This window comes from Gopherus evgoodei, chromosome 8 (assembly GCF_007399415.2).
Source record: "Gopherus evgoodei ecotype Sinaloan lineage chromosome 8, rGopEvg1_v1.p, whole genome shotgun sequence".
Lineage (NCBI taxonomy): Eukaryota > Metazoa > Chordata > Testudines > Testudinidae > Gopherus > Gopherus evgoodei.
Genome location: NC_044329.1, coordinates 104,129,196 through 104,156,007, shown reverse-complemented (window position 1 = coordinate 104,156,007; position 26,812 = coordinate 104,129,196). Strand labels below are relative to the sequence as shown.

Sequence of the window (26,812 nt, the reverse complement as noted above, 5' to 3'; positions counted from 1 at the left end):
ACTTTCTCTGTCTACAGGTTTGATGTCCCTTTCCTGTTCTGGAAAGACTTCTCATATCTTCCCCCTAATTCTGTAATATAATATGAACTGCTTTTTGCAAAATTACGTTGTGTTTATTATCTAATAAAATATTTAATAAATCCTTCATATCTTGTAACGTACAGACCTATAGTAGTTTTAAGGGAGCTGGGAATCTCAGGTTTCAATAAAATGCCTTTATTTAATAATATCAACAACATAATAGGTAAAACAGGCTTCAGTCTCAGTGGGAACCCCTTAACTCTATCTATCTCCACATCTTTCCTTAGTCTACCTCCTGTTACATACCTGCTGGGTCCACAATTAATACCACAGGACCATTTTAAAATCAATAAGAATTTTATAATATTTACTGTACAGCAGATAGGGAATTCCAAGAGGATGAATTGTGTTGAGCTATTACCTTTACTAAAGTGGCACCCAAGGTTCTTACATGCTATTGCACCACACATGTTGCATCTTAATTGTTAACTAATGGTGTTGCATTTCTAGAAGGGAGCAGAATATTTTACCACTATCAATCATCATCTGAAGTATCCTATAATTCATCTATCATCTGCCTTCTATCAAATTGTCAAAATCCATACATTAAGTATGAATGTTGCTACCTCTTGCAAGGAATTAATTTTTTTAAAGTTTTAGAAAAACTTTAATCCCATTTTCTAAAAAGTAGAATTAAAACACTCATCTAATTATCAACATTTTAACTTAATAGAACTGGGTTCTATTGATCCTTTTCATTCCACAGTTATTTAACATAATATAATGAATTTCTCAGCTTATACCAATTAGTTTAATAAATTATACTGCCATTTTTTTATTCTAGAATCATAAGCTTATAACAATTATCAAATAACAGTTTATATACTCTAAAGACACATACTCTACATTTATTAAATATAGTATTTAAGCACTTTCTGAGCCTTCATAGGAATAGTTTAAAAAAAAGGAGAATATTCTATATTATTCACTGCATCACTTATGCTTTTTAGATAATTTTAATTAAGGGATTTAAATAATTCAATTTAATATTTATCTAAAAACTGGCAGCGAGTATTCCACCCAGAGGGGCCTAATTCTTCATAAAAAGCTCATTTTATGAGACAGTAGTAGTTTTGGCATTACCAGCACCTCTCACATAAACCATGCTGGAAACCATAGCTTAGCCTGCCAAATGCCTTCTGTACATATGGTGTTTAACAGTGCTGTGTGTGTCTGTAAGCTAGTAATAACAGATTTAAGCTAAAATTTGGAGTCTTATGCATACATGTAACACAAAATTTTAAAATATATTATGTAATATATATACACATGAGTGGAGTTAAAATTCATCTTTAAACTAACACTCTAAATATAACATTTGTAACAATAATTTGTATTTTAATTTGCAGTACATTCCTTGCACCCATTGATGTTAATGGCATAGATTCCATTAATTTGAATAGTTCAGGATCAGGCCATTAGAGTCCTAAATAAGACTTACATTTAAAGAAATGCAATCAGGTGAAATGGGGTCAAAACTTTTAAGTTATAAAACCTAAGATCAGATAGATAAATATTCCCCTGTAAATTATGTAACCCAAACTTTGCAATATGTGCTTATGCATGTGAACTTGAAAGTGAAATTGACATGACATCTTTAAAATCACACTGCTTTTTTAATTAATCAAAAAGTGTTTCATTCCAAATCATTTGAAAGACTAAAAGTCAAATATGTTGGAAGGTTGTGGAGATTTTTAAGAGCAGATTAGACAAACACCTGTCAGGAATGGTTCAGATCAGGGATCGGCAAACTTTTGCATGTGGCCCGCCAGGGTGCTTACCCTGGTGGGCCGGGCCGGTTTGTTTACCTGCCGCATCTGCAGATTCGGCCGTTTGCAGCTCCCAATGGCCATGGTTCACCGCTCCAGGCCAATGGGGCTGCAGGAAGCGGCGGCCAGCACATCCCTGGCGGACTGCATGACAAAGGTTGCCAATCCCTGGTTCAGATAATACTTAGCCCTGCCATGAGTGCAGGGGACTGGACTAGATGACCTCTCAAGGTCCCTTCCAGTCCTACAATTCTATGATCCTATGTACTTCCATTCTGCAACAGAGATTTCAGCAAAATCATGCTCACCTTCGGCCTGACGCAAACGTCACTGAAGACAATGAGAAAATTTTCATTGACTTCTGTGGACTTTGAATGAGGTCTCTTATTTACATGAATAGTCCCATTGACTTTCATTGAACAATCCCACTGAAGTCAATGGGACTATTCACATTAGTAAATTAAGCTGTATTTGGAACAAATCTCTCAAATTTAAGATAGAATTTATTTTTTTTGCAAAGATGCAGAGTAATATTATAAATATTTGTACACTATCAGTTCAGTAACATATACAGTAACATTGAGGGAGCTTACCACTTTCAAAACAGGCATCAAATATAAGATGTCCTTTTTTAGGCTGTCCATAGTAACCAGCTGGGAGAACGACGTATTTGCTTAGATTCCCTGCTATGATATCATCACTTCCTAAGTCACTACCTGTTACAATAAAAAAAGAAAATAAATATATGAGTATTAAACAGAAAACAAAACTATTTAAATAGACTGGGGATTTTTTTTCCCCAATGCTTTTGTATTTTCATTAACTGTGCATGTGCATCCATATATATGCACTTTCTTTTTAAAACCTATTCTGCAAAAATACTTATCTTGATTATGTCATTTACTAAAGTTTCAAATATTAACAGGCCTCACCGAAGAATACATGTAAATTCCCCCTTTAATAAAAATGGCCCTAAAAAATCAACTCTCCTTAAGAAACCAGAATTTCAAACAATATTGTATACTCTAACCAATGCTGTTGCTGTGAGAGCTGTGGTACATCAGTCCCCTCTGATGTTTGGTAGTATATTAGGTTTACTGCACACTAGGGTGCAAGCACTGTAGACACTTCAAGCACTAGGCTCTTGAGGCTCTGGCTTTTGGTAGGTTCACAAAAACTCTCTCACGCTTTAAATAAACCAGATGATTTATTTAACAAAACTATTACATATAGTGCAAATCCCAAAGAACAATTTCTTTAAATTAAAACACAAAATGAGGTAAACACAACCAACAACAGCCTCTAAGGGCAGTCCAGTACAGGGGTATGAAGGTGGGGCTCCTCAGGCTTAGTGCTAGAGATACTCACTCCAAGCCACCCTTGTCTTAGAGGCAATCATACAGTGGCCTGCAGATGTCTTGGCCTGAGTTAAATCTTTTGTCCAAAACCTGTGTCTGATTCAGACCTATCTCTACGCTGACCCTACCCTCCACCAGCCATTTGCAGAACATTCACAAATATCCATGCTATAATGCAGTGTCCAATTTCCTTACGGTCCCCTCTAACAACACTGCCCTTTCCAGTGTTGTTGTGATTATGGAGACCTTCACTGGGTGGAGGTTGCACTGGTAGCACAATGTCCAGTAAAATGCCTGCAGGTTCATTACAATGTGTGTGATGCCGTGGGCTAAATTTTACTCTCAATTACTGTGTTACCAACTCCTATGATTTTATTGCAACTTTCATGATATTCAACTTTTTCTTAAAGCCCCAGATCCTGGATTCATGTGATTAGGTGAGAATCTCATGACCCATGATTTTTAAGGTAATCTCAATTTTTTTTTAGGCCCGACTCATGATTTTTGAATTCTCAAAGTTGGCACTATGCAGTTACCTTAGTACAACCTGATTGATTGCAATGGGGATGCTACAAATTTTATTGAGAGCTTATTTTGGCCCAATATATTCTTTAATATCCAAAATAAACATATTTTAGATGATTATTTTTTCCAAGGGAGCATAACTAAATCACATTGGTGTTAAATTTACACATATAATCCCACACACATTAAATTAGTACATTCACATTTACAACCAGTGTGAGCTGAAAAGCATGTCAGATATATCTGAAACCTGCCTATTGGAGGTAGAGACTCAGGGTACTAGCTCTGGGATCCAGGAAGAGGAGAATGCTGAGGTCCAGACAGCTAAGGGTCAAACAGTCCTGGATTGCTGATAAATTGAAGGTCCTGGATAATAGGGTCCGTAGGTCTAACCTGAAAGTCACTGGAAGGCCAAAGGGAACTGAAGCCTCATGCATGACACCCCTCCTTATTTCGAGAGTTCTCTGGACCTTTCCTGAGAGACTTTACTTTGGAAACTGAAAGGGCAGATTAAGATCCCATACTCAGCCTTCCTAATGGTGACAGACTGAAACTCATAATAGTAAAATTGATGCAATACTGGGACAGAAAATCAATCCTGTGCAAAGCCTCTAAGGGCTGCAAAGGGTCCTTTCAGGGAGTTGATATCTCTTTTTACCCTGATGTCTGATTGGAAACACAGAACAAGTGGCAGTGTTTGCTCCAATTAGAAATATACTTTGCAGTAAAAATATTAAATCTGCCTCCTGATATTTTGTCAGACAAAGTATAGGATGGCTTCAAGCCTCAGCCATATAATGATCCAGATAGACCAGCTTGATCGCCAGTGGATTTTGAAATGTTGGAGAATGCATACCAAGTTTGACACCTTCTGTTGCACATACAACTGAATAGTCTTCAAATATGTGTAACCCCTTTGGGGTTTAGAGAGTGTGGCCCCTTTAAATCTTTTTCCTAAGGCGGGAGGGGGAGTAGTGAGAGAAAGGAGGAAAACTCAAAGGTGTGGCACTGGAGCTCCAGAAAGGACTGCAGCAAGCAGGACCTCGCAAATTAAAACAGCAGAAAACCTGCCTGAAGCCTGGGAAGGACAGGGTGGCCGATCGGGGACACCCCAGGATAGGAACCAGGAGGAGCACTGTGCCAGGGATAAATTGCCTGAGAACAGGCCGAAGCTGGACCCAGCATCACTGCTGCCTGGAGCTGCATGGGGCTGTGAGTACTGGGATTTGTGACTCTGCATTAGAAATAAGAAGGGAGGCTGCTAGCTAGTTAAGTGGGGAGGTGACCACTCTGTGTGGCTTTGCAGAGAACGGCAGAAGAGGGCACCAGAGGGGTTTGTTGGGAAAAGTTTACTGGCACCGAAGACGACCAAAAGTACCTAAGACTCATCACTGGCCCGGAACTTTGTTCAGGACTCCTCAGCTCTGTGCACAGACACATTGCTTGGTGTCTCCCCTTTCAGACTGTGCTACCACTGCGCCTATGGGGCCTTGGTTTGGATGCAACCCTGTTTTACTGCTCCCCCTATATTTCTCCTTGTTGCTTTTCTCCTCTCATCCCTCTGTAAATAAATATTTCCCTTTCTTATATTATATCCATTGTACTTTTCCAGGGGGTGGGTGTGTTCACTCTGGGGGGGTTGAAACAGGTGCCCCTGGGGTGGAAGGAATTTTTCCTGCTGCATTCCTGCGCGCACCTTCACTTGGCCAGAGCTGCCTGCAGAGCAGACTCCATCTTGGCCACGAAGGCGCTAAAGTTACATATGCTTCTGTATGGGTATCAGTATATTATGGGCAACTATTTCTCAGTGGTTCTTCTTTATTAACGATGGTTAACATCAGCTGTTATCTGCATCAACGTGATGAGGAAAAACTACTGTTTGTGACAGTAACTGGGAAAGGCACCAGAAAATAATTTACTATAATTGGTTGTTTTCTAAGCTTCTGTACTGAGTTTCTGGTTAAACCTAAATAATCCTTAATGTAGCATATCTGCACAAGTTACGGCATTCTACCCTGACACAAGTGGATCTGCTTGGCTTTGGAAGTAAAACCATTGACAACCTATCAAAGGCCAAAAGTTTCTATTTCCTTTCTTCCCCTGCCCCCGCAAAACGGCAGTACAGAAACTGTAGCTATGTTTCCTTGCAATCAGTTTGTCACCCTTCTTATCAGGAAATTTTCTCCTTTAGGAAGAAAGTGCTTTTTCATTTTGTTTATGGATATGGGACTGACGTTACATATCCTTTCTTACATTGTTCCCGTTGCCTTGAGGGACACTCCAAACTCTTATTATTGTGTATTGAGGGAATCAGTTGCCAAAGCTCTGAAGGCAGTCCAGCTCCCTGAGTACATTTGATTTTGGTTTTTGTACTGAACTACATATACTTCATCTGTAGTTAAGTTTTTGACATACCAGCTATATTAAAGGTCTAGTTAGGAAATGTATTGATGATATTGTGAAATCCTCTTTGTTCCCATATACACGGGAGTTTTTTTCCTAAATCTTGTTTATATAGATAGTCAATATGTAATAGTACAGTTCTTCTATTCTGTACCCAGTAGACAGAGAATTTACTCATCTCTTGCTGTACCCTCCCACGCACTTTTCCTTTTCCCTTTCTTTTTCTGTATCCATTCTGCCCTAAGTTACTTCTTGCATTAGCCTGTTTTTAAACTCATAAGACTATGCAATTTTAAATGTTCATTTAAGACAAAACCTGGTTCATCAGCTTCCCCTGTCCTCTACTTTATTCTGATCTGTTATTTATTTCCCCCATCTTCTTTCTCTCTGTTTTGTTTCTTTTCTTACTTCCTTAAATATTGCATCATTATTCAAAAATGAAAAAACTTTTGTATTTTGTATAAAGTGTTATATTATATCACAGTAATAAAACTAATTTTTAACAGCATATAAAATTATACAAAATACTATAAGTAGACTTAACAATGGTTGCTGTGAGAACTGTAACTGAATTTTCTGACTATTGTGCATTTTAATGCTTAGCCATAACATATTATTATCAGAGGTTTTTGCATTTGATTTCCTTGGTTTTGTCTTTAAAAAACAAAAAGGGAAAACTGAATATTAAAATAAACATGAATATGAAGGATGCAAGATTGTTTTATACTATTTCAAAAAAAATCAAAATGGGGAGGGATTCTCTTTATATTATATTTCTATAAACAGGTTTTTTTGTTAAGGACTTTTTTGATGTAATTCAATACTTGTGCACCCAGTTAAATTACTCTCTCTGAAACATGTTGAAGCATGTAAGATGTTTGTTCCCAAACACAGTGGCAGGAGAACACAGTGGTATTTTTAATTTGAAGAATTTAGGGCAAAAGAAAACAAGGCAATGTTTATCTTATTTTCTAATGAAAGCAATAAATGGTATCTAAGCTTTATAATTATCTATTCACCCTTCTGACATTGGTGCCTCTTTTTTTAGTACTATTTAGATAACAAATCTTTAACAGAAAAACTATTTTTACATCAGAGAAAACTAAAATAAATATCTTTAAATGAAGAAGGCACATGATGAAATAATGTGATGATAATATCTTATATCACTCTGAAAAATAGGCCTGTTGAGGCTTCGAGAAATAGACTTTTGGTCTGCACTGATTTCTTGACATTTAAATGGGTTATGAGGATGATAAATGTGACATAAAGCTCAATTTGTTTTATTTTTATATTGAAAACTATTTCACACAAATGTTACAAGCAATTCATATTGGCCCTGAATGATGAAAACAGCTTATTAATTAAAACTGACCTTTACATACAAAAATGTATTCCACCTCTTGAGCCAAAACACCTTAGCTGATGTTACAAATTATGGCAATGTATTAGTGACACCACAGTTAAAGGGTCTGTCAGGCTTTCTATTATAAGCCCATATTTTCAGGGTTTATAAATCCTATATAATATATAAAAAGAGATCCACACTAACACTTGGCATATAAATTCCTAGCTAGGGAAGAAATGTTATTCTCTCTGAAGGATATTAAGGGAGCAGAGGGAAAAAAACAGAACTTAAATCTATTTTTCCATTACCATCGCTCAAAAAACAAAGATTAATGTTTCTAAATGAAATGTTGCATACTATTATTTCTTAACAGAATCTATTTATATTTACAATTTTAAAGGATATTTTTGAGAATTAATTACTGCCCATAAACACTGTGAGGCATTCAAACCCTTTGTGTGTGTGTATATAAAACTAGTATTTGTACATGGTTTATTTACTATACTCTATAGAATGCAATAGCACTGTTGATATTATTTTCTTCAAGATCGATAATCCACAGCTAAAAATAAAAGGGTAGTCTTTGTTCCACCTCTATATGAGAATAAGAGGAAGTAAGGGAAAAAGCATCATGAGGTTAATTAGATCCTGCTTCTTCGATACAAGTGCAGGAGTGAGAACAGGGGCTATATTTCTAATACTGCCAGCTGTGAGCAAGTGGGCAGGGAGATTGGGGAGCAGATGGAGCTATGGATCCCCCTTCATGTGTTGGCCAGCATACACAGGAATCTGCATCTTGTAAAGACCTGATCAAGCATGCTTCCCTCCTCCAGTGAAACGGGAAGCTATGGAGGAATTGTGCCTCAAAAAAGTACATCCTCCTCCTGAAACTGTGAAACTATGTGCTGTCCCATACATAGGACTTTGATAACATTTTAAAATGCTTTTCTAGTTTGATCCATAACCACAGAACTTTGAAAACTCAAGGTGCATTAGCCTTTGGTACACTTTGACATACATTACCTTGCATTATTCTCCTAGTGCATAAAACTGCATTTTAGTTTATACTAAACCACCATTATACTTAAATCTAGCATGCCTAAACTATATTCCTGCTTATCTCCTTGGATTGTTTTGAAGGAGCCAGACCAGTGACCTAAAAGCTTGTACTCTGCACTACTATGTGGCAAACACACATAGGTTTCTGGTCCTGGTCTCATGCGCTATTGGTCAGCAGATAAATTGGAGTGGGGTCACAGTGTTGCTGCACTTTCAGGGTGTGCTTAGCATTCCTGTTATCAAGATGGAATGCAGTGACTGTTGTTGTGCGACATGTAGCCACTTATTGCTCAGCATCGTTCATAGCAGGTGTAGTGTTTTGAGGCAAGGGACGATCCTTGCAAGCTTCAGCATCAGACCTTTAATCCAGAGCATATTGCAGGCTGATGACAAGTCTATAAAGGCTGGGCCAGTCTTTGATTTCCTCTGGAATTTGGCCTCAGTGTACAATACAAGGACCAAAACTTGGTTGCAGCAGCTGCATCTAGACCAGAATCCCATTTCTTCTTCAGGGATTACTGACTCAATGAGAGATTGATTCTCTGGAGCATGATACATTCCAGGAGTTTGTAGGTCATGCACAGGAGTGATATCAGCTTATAGCTTCCCAGGTCATTGGTCGGCTTGCCCAGTCTGAGTATGGCAATGACTATCGTCTCCAATCAGGCTTTTGGGATGCATCTAGATTCCATGGTTTTGGTGAAGAGTTTTGCCAGCCATTGGAATCTCCAGAGGCCTAGTTGATGAAGAAATTCTGGTATGAGCCTGAAGTAGCCACACTGGACTTGTTGATATCCAACTGAACACTGCAATGTGGTGCCTCACTGGAATCCTCAAGTTGACGTCAACACCTTGGCTATCAGTGCTGTCACACATTGCTCCCCCATCCATTCACCACAATGCCTCAACCCTTCAGGAATTCCAGCGGATCGTGGAAAACAAACATCTCTCCATCCACCAGGACCTTAACAATATCCCTCACCATCGCTTGAAGTTGCATAAGGCCTTTCGGACCCACGTGTTCAGGGGCGGCTCCAGGCATCAGCACGCTAAGCGCATGCTTGGGGCAGCAAGTCACTGGGGGCGCTCTGCCAGTCGCTGTGAGGGCAGCAGGCAGGCTGCAGGTCCTCCACAGGCAAGCTGCCAAAGGCAGCCTGCCTGCCGTGCTTAGGGTGGCAAAATGCCTAGAGCCGCCCCTGCACGTGTTTAACCTTTGCCAATGCAATTTCAGCTCTGATGAAGCTTGAAAAGCCGTATGGAGCTCACAAGAAATCACAAACGCCTTATGAAAGACCCAACTCAGAAGATCCGTGGCTTTGATCTCCCATGAAGCTCATTGGCAACCTTTACTGCTTCCACATTAATTATGGCAGATGTGGATACTTGCTGCACAACTGGAAAATGGGACTGAAACAGCTACAACACCACTGCATACTGAATCTGCTAGAGTTAAAAGCTACCAAATTCACATGGTTATATAACAACTTACTCTATTTTCTAAAAATTGAAGTTTCCAGAGAAAGTTGCCTCTTCAACAAATATAGCTAATCTCTGAATAGTGTAAACAATAAACCATTTCCAGCTATGACAAATGTCAGACTTCATGGAGTTAGCAGCTAGGGGCCATGCTCATGCTATATTAGGTAGCTGATAAGCATGGATGCATCACTGTATGTTTAAGCATATATATTAAAAAAAGAAGGGTGATGAATTTGCCAAAAGAAGCTGCACCACTTTTAGCAGTCAGAATTCTGGACACAAAAACAAGATAGGCAATTAGAAAGGAGGAGATGAGAAAGAGGTGGTAACAATAAATCACATTGCTGAACCGTGGAGGGGTACCCTTCCAAATACACCTCTACCTCGATATAACGCTGTCCTCAGGAGCCAAAAAATCTTAACGTGTTATAGGTGAAACCGCATTATATCAAACTTGATTTGATCCACCGGAGCGCTGCTTTACCGCGTTATATCCGAATTCGTGTTATATCGGGGTAAAGGTGCATTACAGCTACGAGAGACAGTCTCCTTAGCTCATCATCCTATCCCATCCTAATTTTAGAACACAAATTAGGGCATTTTCTTTTACTACTGATTGCAGCTTCGCCTCACCAGCAAAACAGAGCTGTTGCTGCTAAATATGTTGTGTTTCTAAACTGTGCTGAGCAAAAAATATAGTCCCTCAATTTGACAGGCTACATTCTAGCTCTATTTGTTCTGCAAGGTCAAATATATATCTCTACAGTGACCTCCACAGATTTCATGGTAATAAGCAAGTTCACTGCAGTTTCAGTAGAGTATGTATCATTACACTAGTCTTGCTTGTGTCTGTTCAGGTTGGTCTTGACCAAGCTGAATGTTCTGTTTTGGGTGAAACTGCTCCACAAACAGGCTAAATTCAGATTATACTGGGTCAAACCCAATTCTCCCCCAAAATCCATAAAATGCATGGTAGTAGTTCATATATAATTTTAATTAATGGCTTCCCTGATAGGTAAGGTTTGGAATAACACTCACCAATAAACAAAATGTAATGATTTTGAGACCCAATCATGACAGCAGACCCACTTCTGACTTTACATTATAGTCATTCAGCCAAGTCCATTGGCAGGTTTCAGTAGCTCCTATAAATAACATTTCTCCACATGAAGACTGATTTTCTCAGCTCTTGGACTGATGATAATTAAGACATGCAGAATTATCTCTCTATAATGGTGCCTTTCTTCTCTGGCTATAATAAAGCTACTGAGCCCTTCTGGATTTTTCTGGGCACTTCTAGCAGTATCCTATGCTGTGTGTGCAGAAACACAGGTGATTTCAACAAATTTATACCTCTTACCCAGTTTGGTTCTCCCTTTCTTTGGATTCTTAACATAAAAGATGTAAACCACATATTTTTTACAGAAACACTGCCAAACAAGAGGAATTACTACTGGTGATACCAGTTCAGCATGGCACAAGAACATTGTAATAATTCTGCAGCCTAGCCAGATGTAGCCAGGAACTAGAATTCCAGTTCTACTGGCTTCACAAAATGTTGGGAGAAGGAAAAAGAAAAAAAAATAACTCTCTCCTGGATGACTGTTTATGGTGCAACTAGGTTTTTGCATGTAGAAACTTAAAGATACAATGTAATAGGAAGCAATGTTGTTTTGAAATATAGTGAATTTGTAGCCACTGTGATCTGAAGAAAACGAAAGAAATGCTATTAAAGCTGCAATTCCCAGGAAGTGAAAGAGTTAGGGTAAGTACATGGCAGTACACTCACATGCCCATATTTACTTGCCATGCCCATACTCCCAGCATTTTCTATTTCTAAAATCAGGCAGAGCAAGAATTTATCAGACCAATCTGAGATGTAGAATCTTCACAATACATTGTTTCCTCAACTAGTCTGTTTTTGCAGTTTACCCAAAATGCTGACTTTCAAGAGTCTGTCTCAACATTGTAAGAAGTTACCTATATATAAGTAGGCATGCACTACAACAGCAGGAACAACAAATATACTTTTGTGTGATCAGAACAATCTAATGAGAGTCTGCAAGAAGCAGGAGGCAAGATCATTTTATATTTATAAAATATAAACAGGATGGAAACTGCTATTGTAAAGCCAGCTCCCAGCACCGTCTGAAATGTAAAGATGACAACGTTGTTAGAGCAGTGTGATGCAGATTTCTAAAATCCTGTCAGTTGTAGTTAGGGTGCAGACTCAATTTAGAATGAACTAGATCAAAAACATGTGTGCCATCTGAGTTGCGCCACTCACATGTTGGGAGGCAGTGTGACTGAGCAGATAGAGCACTAGACCAGGGCGTAGGGCAGGGTTCTGTTGCCAGCTCTGCCACTGGCCTGCTGGATGACCTTGGGTAAGTCATTTCACTTCTCTGTGCCTCAGTTTCTTCACTTGTAGACTAGAGACAATTATATGTAATACCTTCACAAAACACTTTCATATCTACTGATGAAAAACACTACATAAGAAGTAGGTGTTCCTTACTTATTATTAAACCTGCAATAAGACTTTTGAAAAAGCAAAGGCAAAATTGGGGTGTTCCAATATATTGGTACGTTTAAATCCAGAGAGTATTCTGGCTCTGAATAAACTTATTATATTAGGTGATCTTCCCATAAAAGCTACCTACAGAAACTTAGAAAGATCCTGCTTTTTTTGAGAGAAAGCAATAGACCAGGAGTGGGCAAATGACAGCCCATGGGCCGCATCCAGCCTGCCAACCATTTTAATCCAGCCGTCGAGCTCCTGCTGGGGAGCGGGTTCTAGGGGATGCCCCCACTTCAGCACTCCAGCCTGGAGAGGGTCAGGGGCCGCTCCGCACGGCTCCCGGAAGCATTGGCATGTCCCCCCTCTGGCTCCGCACGCTGGCCCTGCCCCAAGCGCTGCTCCCGCAGCTCCCATTGGCCGGAAACCATGGTCAATAGGAGCTGCAGAGTCGGCACCTGCAGACAGGGCAGCACGCAGAACAGCCACTTGGCCACACCTCCACATAGGAGCTGGAGGGGAGACATGAAATGAAAAACAGATTAAACCACTGCATGAAACATGTAAATTGTAAGTTCATCCATTACTAATAACCTGATGATGCTATAACTTGCATACTCTCTTTTTAAAAACGATGTTAGTTTAGGAATATATTCACTCAAAGTGGAAAAATACATTTCATGAGTATATACCATAGTATGTCATGTTTAGTTTCATTGTAATAGCTGCATCAGTTCTCATGTGCAGGGAGTACTGATAAAAATATTATATTCTGCCTGCATTAAAACTGTCAGAGATACTAATCAGCAAACAACATTTCTGTATATTTGCCAGTTTTTAAAGTTGACTTTTGACATGATTTTCATAGCAGGTGAATATCTACAGAAATGCTAACAGCCACTTCTTTCAATCTTGAGAGATATCATAGCTATCAACCAAACAAAAAGTAAACTGAATTTAATAGTTCTAGTTCTTTGATAGGTAATTAATAAAGTGTTTACTTTAAATGCATAATACTGCATGTTTTACATGGTACACCTCTACCTTGAGATAATGCTATCCTTGGGAGCCAAAAAATCTTATCGCATTATAGGTGACACCGTGTTATATTGAACTTGCTTTGATCCATTGGAGTGTGCGGCCCTGCCCCTCTCCCCCCAGAGCACTGCTTTACCGCATTATATCCAAATTTGTGTTATATCGGGTGGCGTTATATCGAGGTAGTGGTGTATATATGAAACTGACAGTTACTGCAGAGTTATACTGAAGAAACATCAGCCAGATCTGGCCCATGGACAGGCAATGGTTCTGCTGAAAAAGTAAAACGTGATTGGCCATGCAGGGATTTGTGATTATTCAGTACATCTCCATAGTGGGAGGACATTTTCCCAAAAAGTACCTACATTTTATAACAACTTCTTTAAATTAAATACAATTCAAAGAGCAAATCATCATAAGTACACTGCACTTCTCCAGTGGCTAAAGTCATTTTGGCTTTGCCATTACAATGCACCTAGGAAATGCAAATATTCAGATTTAATTGCACACTTAGTTTATATGATTGTTTAAGTGATACGCATATCACTGCACTACCATGTGCTGAATCACACAAGCAAGCATATTATGTCATTCAAATAGTTTTGATCCTTTAAGAATTATTTGTAATTCAACAGACAACTTGAATATGCAAGAATATTAATATTGTTTTTATAGTTCAGTATATATAAAAACTTTTGACCAAATAATGTTATGACTAATTGAGTCATTTTACAAAAATGTTAAATGAGACTTCCTTCATTGCATCAAGATAACTGCAAACAAAGCACTTAGTATATTTAAATGACAACTAGTGTGATGAATTGGTCCCTGGATTCTTCTATTCATGTTTCTGGGACTCACTTTCTGTGTGACGTTCAACAACTCAGTAAAGCCCACATTTTCAGCAGTGGTCACTAATTTTGTGTGCCTCTATTTTAGGAGGTAGTTGAGAAATGCCCAGCCATACTGTACTGGGAAATAAAATGTAAAACCAGAGAAGTTTCAATTGCTGGTAGTTATTCATTAAAAGTAACAAAATGAAAAGAGTGTGGTATGTTGACCCACTGTGATTGGGCTTCCTCCACTATCTCCGCCAGCTAGCAGGCCTGTCCTACTGAAGTAGGTTGGTAGGTTTCCCAGACTCATGTGTGCATTTTATAGTGTGGAAACTCTTACAAGGGTGGGCCATGAGAGGCAGGTGCTGGAGGGACAACAGGATGGAAACCCTGACAAAATTAGTACAAGCTCTGCCATGGGTCTGCAACTGTAGGAAGAAGGCCATTTTATTTAAGGCAGCATTTGTTGTTGCCTTCTTTGGCACTTTCAGAATGAGTGAGCTGGTGCCTATAGCAGCTGCAGTCGTATCCCAGCGTGCGTTAAATGTAACAGCCGTACAACTATCTGCAGGAGCAGCATCCTTGCACTTAAGATACTGGAAAACAGACCAGAAGAGAGAGGGTGGTGTTGAAGGGGTATCCAGGTAGATGCTTGTGCCCTGTAAAGGCAATAAGAGCCTTGCTAAAAATCCAGGGCCTCCAGCGAGGACTGCTGCTCATACATGGTGATGGCAGCTGCCTGACAAAGTACCAGTTCATCAGAATATTGAGAAAAATCTTGAGCTATGTGGTCTTGATCTTAAAACATTTGCTACTCATTCTTTCAGGATCAGGATGGTGACGTCAGTGACTCCAGAGGTGTTTGGCCTATAGCCGGTGCACTAAAGAAAAGATTGCAGGGAACAAAAAAAAAAAAAAAAAATGTAACTAACCACTGTGCTTGTTTGGTTTCAGGAGCTATATGGGGCATATGCAATATCTGGATTTGAAGGCACTCTAAAGGACACTGAGTCCTCGAGAGGGCAGCCAAGACAGCAGCCGGATCTCAGTTGGGCATCAGGGATGAACCAATTTGAATCCAGTGGTTCGGCAGAAGAGGCATGCACTGTGAGCAGCTCATGCCACTTCTACACTCATTGATATGCAATGCACACCACCTCATGTCCTGGTTATTCACCTTGGCAAGAATGAGCTCAGGGGCTGTACAGGAGTTAACTTAATGTAAATTTTGTTAGATAATCATGGCCAGAGAGGAGGCTAGGATGGTCAGAAAGGCTCACAAAGCAGGTCTAGTGGGGCACTACAGATCCAGCCTGTGTTGTCAAGGGTAGAAGGAAAGTGAACAGAGAGATCACCAAGATATTCCTAGACATAGGGGGACTCTGCAGACCTAGGTCAGACTTTGTGGCCCTCACAGGCTGAGGTTCCCATTCTGCTGCACCTTCTGTGCCCCTTGTGGGGGGGGTGGGAGGAAGAGAGAGGGGAAGGGTGATGAAAGTGGTCATCAAAGAGAATGTAGAAGAAACAAAAAGGAGATAGGCTTATCTGAGCCTGCTTGAAAGGCTGAGGCTTACTTTCAATGTAATAGCCCTCATTTATACTTGTCCCAATCCATACCAAATATTGGGTAAGATATTTGACAGCCTTGGCTGAGTCAAGCGAGGAAAAAAAAATAGAAAAAGACTGGGACCATCAGCATACTGAAAATACAATATTCCATGCCTCCTTACTAACTCTCCTAATAGCTCCATATACACATTCAACAAGAAGGACAAGTGGACTGCTGCAGAGCCCACCTCAGACAACCTTGGGACAGAAATGCAAACTTCCTTAAACTACTCTCTGGGACCTTCTGAAGGGCAATCAGTTTACTCCTACTAGGGTTTTCAGCTAAGTCAACAACAAATCAATGGAACTAAAAACAGCTAATAGATCAGACAGTATCAGACACCTGATTTTTATCCATTGTCTGTTGACAGGAGGAGATCAGTAGATAGGATGAATAGTCTGGTGGAATGGGAATCAAGAGACTTTGGTTTGATTTCTGGCTCAGTGACAGACTTCCTATGTGTCTTGGGCAAATTACTTAATCTACTCTGTGCCTAAATTCCTCATCTGGAAAATGAGGGTAATAACTACCTATCTCACATGGTATTGTGAGATTAAAGTCCATTAGTGACTATGAGGTGTTCTCTGTAATGAGTCATGTAACCAACTAAATAGATAGATCATTTGCCAGAGGTTGGTTTTATACCATACACACATTTGCCAGTGTTGGTTCTGTACCACACACAAGACAGTACCAACTTGACAATGATCAAGGAGTTCTGAAATTTCTAAGTACTGTGCACGATTTTTTGCCACAGTCTTCTTTATCTGATATACAAATGGAAAATTAGATATTGCATAATAGTTACTCAGATTATCAGTGTCAAGTGTTGGTTTCTTAAGCAACAGCTGCATGCATAGCAGCTTTCTTAAGAGCCACTGGCATCCTATGTCTTACTAAGAGCAGCACTGAATCTCCACGAGCAACTGACCCAATTTTTCCCTACTGGTAATGACTGTGTAGTTTCCCTAACAGCCTGGCAATTCCTCCACTTTATTACCTGAAAAAAGTAGGTCTGCATTAGATATTTTCCCTGCGTCCCTTGTGGTGACGACTGATACAAAGAAATCATGCATAGTCTTTAATGTTCTTAGCCATCTTGTATCTCAGGTAGTCTGGTGGACTCATTCATTCTCTTGTTGCTCTCCTGTTTCTGATGTACTCAGATGATTCTCTGAATGTCAATGGCTACTTGATCTTCAAATTCCCATCTTGGATGTTACCTGCCCCTTTCTATAGCCAGATGGTCAGGATTTTGATTCTCTGTTTTGTTTCTTGAACCTTAACCATACTGTGTTTTTTTATTTATATTTTTCCTTCCCTTCCTACTTCATTTTTGTTTAGGGGCATGCATGCCTTCCAAGATTCAATTACAGTATGCTTAACTAGACTTCATGCTGTGCCTGAAATGTTTAATTTTCGCACTTTTGAATTTGGAGTCTTTTTGACTAGTTTCTTCATTTAAAAAAAAATCATTTCTGAAGTTTAGCACTACTTTTGGAATCATTCCCTCAGCTAGGATGTTGAAATTAATTACACTATTAATTACTGGTTCAATTTTAGCTAATTCTTGAAGCATTCGTGTGAGTTAGTTACTTAAGACTAAGCTGAGAATAGCTCCTCTACTTCTGTTCTCTAGAATTGCCTGTTCCACAAAGTAATAATTAGAAGGTGTAAAGAAACTGCTTCTCTATGCATTGTCCCCCTTTGATACTTGACCAGTTTACATGTACATAGCTGACATCACCCTTTATTATTTAATCAATGCTTTATAAGAGCATATTGCTCCAAAATCATAAGACTGATTTTTTTTCATTTTTACCCACAAATATCTCAAAGGATTGCAGAACAGAAGAGCTAAACAACAAACTGTTTGAGATTTTTCTATGTTCCAAGAAAATAAAATCTTAGCAAAGTGATTTAGTATATATTAACACTTTTACATTAACACTGCAATAACAGGTTGAAATATAGAAAATACTTCTTATTAACAGGAAACAGATTCAGCAATATCTTAACTAAGCAAGTGGCCAAGTTGAAGTTATAGTATTTACGGGGGTTTGAGATGCAAATGAAATGCTATTACTATACAGAAAACAAATCAAACTAACATCAAAATACAGATGCACAAAGAAAAAGTACTGAGAGATCTACAGTTCAAATGACAGTAAAACATTATTACTGACTACAAGTAAAAATGGTAACATGTTAGGTATCTCATATAAAGACTTAAAATGTAATTTCATAAGATGTTAATTTTATGTTATTAGTTAGTGCAAATAAAAATATATGGAGTATTTAATAATCGTTAAACTATTTAATTTATAATAAAAGTTAGATACATTTAATAAGTAAGACCTCCTCCTTCAAATCCCTTCTCAAAATCTGGCACAATATCTATCAGAAATTAGCTAATTTATGATGCCAGGGTGAAGGAGCAGATAGGGACAGCTGATACATACTTGATTTATAACAAAATTTTTTAAAAATTAATGAAAAAAATTAAAATACACAGTTTGTATATATAAAAATGTATTTGACTGTATCCCTCTCCTTTCACATTTCGATATCACTTATTTTCAAATAGGGCCCAATCATGCAAATACATATGCATATGAGTAACTTTATTCATGTGAGTATTCCCACTGAACTTAATGGGACTACTCACATGCTTAAAGTTAAAAGCAGTGTTGTTAGAGCCATGTTGGTCTTAGAATATTAGAGACAAGATAGGTGAGATAATATCTTTTATTGGATCAACTTCTGTTGGTGACAGAGACAAGCTTTCAAGATTACACAGAGCTCTTCAGATCTGGGGCCAGATCTACATTACAGAATTATGTCACAGAATCACAGAAGTGTAGAACTGGAAGGGAACTCAAGAGGTCTTCTAGTCCAGTCCCCTGCACGGTGACCTAAATTACATCAGCATACAGCCAACGCAGTAATTAAATTGCTTTTGCGTGTTCATACTACACCCCTTGTGTCGGTGGTGCTTGCATCGATAGAGAAAACAGTGCTCTCTGGGTAGCTCTCCTACTGAGCAACTCGCCATCATCTAGCACAGGGTATTTTGGAAAGGTTTTGCAGTGCCTCATGGGGCCAAACAAGCCGTGCAGGGATGACTGGGAATATGATTTCAATGTCCCTTAATGCAATGTTCTCCATGCAGGGGTAGCTCTAGCTTTTTTGCCGCCCCAAGCACGGCAGTCAGGCTGCCTTCGGCGGCTTGCCTGTGGGAGGTCCCCGGTCCCACGGATTCGGCGTACCCACCATCAAATTGCCACCGAATCTGCGGGACCGGCAGACCTCTCGCAGGCAAGCCGCCGAAGGCAGCCTGACTGCCACCTTCGCAGGGACCGGCAGGGCGCCCCCCAGGGCTTGCTGCCCTAGGCACGCACTCGGACCACTGGTGCCTGGAGCCACCGCTGTTTCCATCCCATAATTTCATCTGCATCCCAAAATGTTTCGTGCCTCTTTTAAAAAATCCCCACAAACCCATGCATTCCTCTTTGGTGTCTACCATCTGTGTCAGAAGCATGAATCCTGCACAGCTGTGCACTACTGTGATGAGCGTTGCAAGCTTCAGCGCCCGATCCTGCCATATTTGCAGAGCTGCCAGAGGAGCTGCGGGGAACATGGTGATTCCTTGGAAGTGGGATTGCTGTGGGCCATAGAAAGAAACAATTCAAAGCTGTTGGCAGCATTTACAGAGCACCTGCAGATGACGGAGGACCAGTTCTGGGCCCAAGAAACAAGTATTGACTTGACTGGTAGGATTGCATCATAAAGAAGGGTTCAGGAAAGATTTTTTTAGGTCGTAGTCCCCATCAAGCATGGGTCGTAATTGTTGAGTAATATCCCATCTGGGTTACCCTGTTGAGTGGTAGGTAACAAATAAGAGTGTGTAATCAGAGGGGGTTTTATTTCTGTACTGAACAAGTTCTTGCAGGATATATGGGTAGTCTGTTCATGATGGCCGTATGACTGGAGGGGTGTTAATGAGTCACTTCACCTTGAATAGTCTCTTGAAATGTGTGTTAACTACTTATGCTAAACAATCTGTTCCACTTTGTATTTACCTGTGACACGGAGTACATTTCCCAGACCTGAAGAAAAGTTCTTTGTAAGCTCAAAAGCTTGTCTCTCTCACCAACAGAAATTGGTCTAATAGAAGATTAGCCACCTTGTCATGCTTAAGCTTACGCATTTTCATAAATGGTTGCAGGATTAGTGCCCTCAACTGTAAGAGCAGAGTATGCATCTTTGTATGTGTTTGTACAGCAACAAGAACAATAAAGCTTGAATTCTGATGGAGGTCTCTAGACTCAACTGCGATATGAATAATAAAATTACATTAAAAAAGTGTGGTAAAAGAATGTTTAGGTTGCAAAGTTAGGAAATATCAGGATTAAGGCTGCCTGTGCAGAGTAGGGTGCAAACAAGGGAAGGGCAGGAGCTCTGAGAGGTGATGAAGGATAGAAAGAGGGACAGGAGCTGGAGGGTAGGAGGACAGAAGCAGAGGGAGACAAGAGACATAGTGTAGTGCAACACCACACACCAATATAGGATAGGAAATAAAGAATATTATATATACACAATTGAAACTGCAATAAAGTGATCAATAAAATACACACATTCAGTGAATAACATGTTTATTGTTGGAAGCTGGACCAAAAGGTTCAACAGTAATTTTTTTTCCCCTCCAGCCATGGGAGTACCTGCCTTCCCTCCTTTTTCTATGATTAAAAGGACAGTGGCCCAAATGTAACATCAGCAGGCCACAATATTAATAACCCCAAAATGACTAACAAATACATATTAGAAGTAGCAATACTGATTCAGATACAAATGTCCCAAACAGAAGACTCTTAAAAGATGGAGAGGATAACCGGCATACTTTGATCATGCTAGTTACTCTCTCCCAGGTCTTTGGAAAGAGCTGCAAGTCTTCTGAGGAAAATACAGCTCCTGAAAGAAAGAGGGCAACCTGGGAAGAATGGGGTAACTAGCGAAACTGCAGCCTGAATTCCATTTCTGCAAAGTTAAATTCATTCACTGAATTTTTATTTTCTGTTTACCCAACAAGTAGGATGATCTTTCAAGTATTTCTGCATTCCACATGCCAATAGACGGTATTAGTGGTTCAAAACTCTATCTGTATGTGGTTTAATTAAAGGGATTTAGTGGTCTGATCCACCTACTCCTAAATATTCCCTAGATACGTTAGTAAGGTTGTCTCTTTGTACAAAATTGGACAGATAACTTGAACCTCAATCTGAAAGAATGTTCAACCAAGTAGGGCATCATCTTATATCCAGTGTCCTTTAAAAAGATATCAGACATCAAAGTGAGCTTAGCAGAAAAACAGGAAGTCAAACTGAGCAGCTCTGAAAGGAAACTAACTAGTCCTAATAACTTTCATTTTGCAGTAGACTCTATATGTGAAGATTAACTAAATTACCTCTAATTTTGGGTCCCCATCTTGAGACTTGTAGGTCTCATGGCCGGCACCCAAATATGGAAGCATGCAATATTTGTGGTTACTTTATAAAAACTGGCACTAAGAACTTGCAGAGGGAAACTGACTAGGACTCAGTAGGTGAAGCTCAGAGCCAACTGCAAGCAGAAATTAGTCCTAGAGAAACTATTGCAGCTTGATGCAAAAGGAAAGTGAATAACCCTAGTCAAATACTTCTGCAAAGCTCTTTACAAAGGGTGTGGCAAAAAGAAGGGATAAGCACTAACAAAAAAAGGAATGGGGGAGCCACATATAAAAGGGAAATTAGCACAAAGGTGATTAAAGAGAATACAGCTGAAAGAGAAAGTAAATGTTAATAGAGAACAGAAATGAAAGAGAAAAAGATGAAAAAGGGAGAGAAACAGAGGGAAAAGAATGGGGGAGAGAGAGATGAAGAGAAGGATTTGCCACATAAGAGGAAAAGTACCACCACTTTTTCCCTACTATTTCAGCTGCTAATTTACAATTGGGAGAAACAATCAGGGGTATTGATATGAGAGCAAATATAAAGGGAGAATTTCAAGTCAATTTTATGTTTGAGACAAAAAAAAATATAGGAAAGTTGGAGGGTCGCATGTGATATTTCAAGTAAACTTACAAATGTAAACAGTTGCATGTGATGTTAAAAAATTATTTTTCTTCTGTGTTGTTGTATAAAGGAAAACTGCAGATAACAACCAACTTCCCACATCCTTTAAGTGTGGCTCTGCTATGAAAATAGACTAGAAAAAAGGTCATAATGTAGTTCAGTATTTGTCATCTTTCAATAATTTCCACAACAAATGTGCTCAATTTGCAAGTTAAAAGATGCATTGATGGTTTCTTTTCTATCAGGCCTGCAAACTCCATTTAGGTTATGAGAGTTGAGCTGAATTTCTTCATTCTCATGGATCATCACCAATACTATAATAAAGATGCTGCAGGACAAATTATGACTACAATTTCACCTTTTCAACCCCATTGTCTTCAAATTACGTTTTTGATGACACCATGCAACTTTACAGCCTTCACTTAGGATTGTACAGGTCTAATTGAATGAAATGTATTAACAATTCTGTTGATGAAATACAAGAAAGAATAGAATCTACCTTCTTCTCCCAAAGCTCTGTGTTGGTCTGCAGGACTAACAAAAGTTCAAAGCAATAAAATCTAAATGTTGCTGCTAAAATCAGTACATTAGTCTGAAAATACACAAGAAACAGATCTATTGATATGCCATTTTTACAATCATTTTTCAGATTACAGACACACTTTAATCAACATAAGAACATAAGAATTGCTACACAGAATCAGACCAGATGTCCACCTAGTCCAGAATTTTATCTTTGACAGCGGCCAATACCAGAGGCTTCAGTGAAGATGAATAAACCACAGTAAGCAGATGTGTGATAATCTGCCCCTCACAGTAGGTCTCAATCTGATCTGTAACAGGTAAAGATTGGTTTAAGATTTAAACAATGATGTTTAATATCTGTTAGAAGTTTTTTGTTATAATTAATTATAACTCTGGATATTCTTGATATTCATATAAATATCCAATCCTCTTTTGAATCTTGGCCTCCTCAACTTTATGTGGCAATGAGTTCCACAGTTTAATTACATGTGTGAAAAAGTATTTCTTTTTATTTATTTTGAATTTCCCAGATTTAATTTTATTGAACATCCATTTGTGTTATGAGACAGGGAGAACAGAAGTTCTCCAACTACCTTCTTTACTGAAAAATGTCTAAACAGGAGATACAGTATTTTTAGTACATAAGATTCTATTCCAGATTCTTCTGGTTGACATAACTTATTTGGACTTTCCAAAAAAACATTGATTAAAGTACTCCAGAAGGAGGAAACTAAGCATTTCTGTGTTAGTTTTGTCAAGATTTAGAAAAAGGCTAAGAGACAGAAAGCTAATAGGAATAATTGGTCAATTTTTAACATGGCAAAAATTTTGCAGTGGGATTCCTCAAAGTCCTGTAATAGAACAGGTGGTACTTTTTACATTGCTAATGAACTTAAAAAAAATAAGAGATAGACAGTGATCTGGCAAAATCTGCAGATGACATGAAAATATTTTGGTTAGTTATGATTAGAGAAGACTGACGGTCTTCAGGAAGACATAACAAAGCTAGGAGACTGGGCAGGGTGATAACAGGTGAAATTCAATGTTAACAAATGGAAGGTAACAGTGCAAGAATTAGTGTTTACCATGTTGCAAATTAACTTTAACTATTCAGGAAAAAGAGTTGAGCATCACTGTGCACATCTAAGTAAAAACCTCTGCTCAATGTGCAACTGTGATTAAGAAAGCAAACAAAGTCTTAGGATGTGTAAAAAATGAGATAAGACATAATACTGAATATAACATCATAATATAAATCGATGGGACACCCTCTTCTGAAATACTATGTTCAGTTCTAGCCATATTATCTCAAAAAAAGGAAAAAATATAAAAAGGGTTCAGAAATCTGCAACAAAAATGATTAGACACATGAAAAGATTTCTGTGTCAACAGTGAATGAAACTACTGAGACAATTTCACTTTGAGAGATTAATATGAAGGAATATGATACAGATATAAAAAATAAGAATGGTATAAAAAAGTAAACTGACTTATCCTCTCATCATAAAAGAACAAGAGGACTCCTAATGAAATTAAAAGGTAAAAATTTAAAACTAATTAAACGAAATACTTTTGTCTGTGTGACTAATCTATAAAACTGCCTGACACAAGATATCATTGAGGCCAAGAGCTTATTAGGATCCAAAAAAAGGACTAGATATTTATCTAGACAAATGAGAAGATTCACATTTATATTAGGATATATTCTTAAAATAAGTATAAACTCTCGTGCTTCAGGGCATAAGCCAACCACTAAATTACAGGATTTAGGAAGAAATTTGCTTTTAAGAAAGGTTGTTCCATAACTGTCCACTATGGTGTTTTTGTCACATTTCTCTGAAGCATCGGATACTGGCTACCATAAAAGATAGCATACTGAATTAGGTGGCCCAATGTCATGATTGTCATGAATGGCAATTTGTATGTCCCTGTGATCCTTTGAAATGTGGCTTAGGAGCCCTTTGCCTCAGTTTTCAAATCTGTAAAATGGGGATAACAATAGTTACTTCACAAAAAGGCTCAATTTGTGCTTTCAGATGCTAGGAAGTAAAGCAATATGCTGTAAGGGCAAAGTAAAGCATAAATGAGGCACTACATAACTCTGGCTTTCAGAGCAAAACAACATTTTACACATATTCCACTTTTCACAACAAAGGGACCAAAAAAATCACATCCCTACCTATAGGTAGCTCTGCTAAAAATGAAGCCACTTCTGTGTGGAAATAGATAGCAGATGCACAATATGCAACACAGTGCTGTGGGATAAGGGAAATTTTGGCCAAAGGCATCAGGGAAATTTATGAGAAGTGCCATAGGATGTTTAATATCTGCAAAGAATGATATTACCCTGGTTTTATCCTCAATAAGATTAATGCCCTTACTCTCCATAAAGTGTCTCGGAGGTGTTCATTTTCACACATGGTGGAAAGGGCAGCGGTTCTATCTCAGAATACTTGAATGCCTACACCTAGAAACAAAAGCTGCATGGGACCTTTAATGTCCATGAAGAAAGCCAGGACCTCAGTTTCATCCACATTCATTCAATGAGCATAACGGTAGAATCATTAGAATCCATGCAGAGTGAACAGAATCCAGTTGTTTAGGATGCTGTCCAAAAGACCTTCTCACAGAGTAACCTGTGTTACCTCAGTATAAAGTGTTCAGTATGCTCTAACTCAGCAAACTCAAGGCATTTTGGTCTTAAAGGCACTGGGAAAGGGAACAACTGCTGAACAATCCCCAAACCTCCAGCATGTGATATGATTTTAAATCCCAGTCCCATGTCCCCACTAAAAATATAATTTATTAAGAAACCAACAAATGTTGGATCAAGTAGATTATTGTCCCATGTGTGAAGGGGATGTTCCCCCCACCTTCTGTAGAAAGCACACCATTCCACCACCACCTTGTCCCCTGGTTGAAGGAGATACTCCCTCTTATCTCATTTGCCCTCTGAGTGAGGCTTTCCCTACCACCACCTCCACAAAGGAGAAACCTCCTCCCACACATATGCACATCGATGCTGTGTGAAGGGGACTCTCCTTACTGCCACCTTATCACCTGTGAAAGGAGGATGCTCCATCTACCCTCATCACCTATGTGAAGGGGACTTTTAGTCCTGTCTCTTGAGTGAAGGGGTCTCCCCCCATTGCCCATGAAAAGGGGTTTCTCCCCCATCCCCCATTCCACTATGTGACAGGGTCTCCCCCCACATTCCCTGTGTGAAGGTGCTTTTCCCTCCACCCCCATGTGTGGAGGAGCCTCTCCCCCAAAACGCTTGTGTGAAGGGGCCTCTCCCCCTATATTCCCTGTGTGAAGGGGCCTTTCCCCAGAACCCCCTGTGTAAAGGGGTCTCCCCCCTGTATTCCCTGTGCAAAGGTGATTCCCCTCTGAAGGGGGCCTCTGCCCCCCCCCCATTTCCTGGGCAAAGGGTCCCCCCTCCCGAAGTCAAGCGGGGTCTTTCCCGCACCCCGAGTGAAGGGCACCCTCCCCTTACCCCTACCTGAAGGGACGTCTCCCTCTTCTCCCATGCAAGGGCCCCGCTCCCCTAACCCCAGGTAAGGAGTCTCTGCCTCTCTCCTTCCCCCCTGAGACTGCGGCTGGCACTGACCCGGCTCTGCCGTCTTGCTCCTCTCCGCCATGTTTGTTGTCGTCCCCCAGCCTCTCCACACGGAGTGAGACGCTGGCCGGGCGTCACCATGGCAACACACGTCACAGCCAGGGGAGTCCCTCACTCCTCCCCCCCCCCTTGCCACGGGGCCAGCAACGTCCCGGCGGAGGCAACGGCGGGTGCTCGCGAGGGGCCGGCTGCTAACGGCACAGCGCTGCGCGGGGGGGCTGGGCCGGTGTTGCCGAGTCTCACTATGCAGCAGTCACAGAGCTGCAGCCTCGGGGGCGCTCATTGTATGTGTTTGTGTCTGCTTCCTCCGCCCTCCACCCCCCGCACAGGTGCGCCTGACAATTACAGTGAAGCAGCCCCAGGAGAGCGGGGGGGGGGGGGTGTTTGTATGTGCCCCCAAGCGCCCCCACCAGGTGAGTCTGACAATGACAATGCTGCCGCGCCGCCCCAGGGGTGGGGAAGCACATGATGGGTGTTTGCCCTGGCACCTACCTGTACCTCGATGCAGCCGGTGACAAATTGGCCATGCAGCAAT

The 26,812-nt window shown here is 39.8% G+C and overlaps 1 protein-coding gene across 1 annotated transcript in view; it reads right to left on the bottom strand.

Moving 5' to 3' along the window:
* AGBL4 (ATP/GTP binding protein like 4) overlaps positions 1-26,448 on the bottom strand; it is a 1,406,381-nt gene extending 1,379,933 nt beyond the window's left edge. The window contains 2 exon segments of the mRNA XM_030571608.1: positions 2,444-2,566; positions 26,269-26,448. Of these exon segments, the coding sequence (XP_030427468.1) occupies positions 2,444-2,566; positions 26,269-26,299 (154 nt within the window). The 5' untranslated portion in view covers positions 26,300-26,448.
* Between the last annotated feature and the right edge of the window lie 364 nt (positions 26,449-26,812).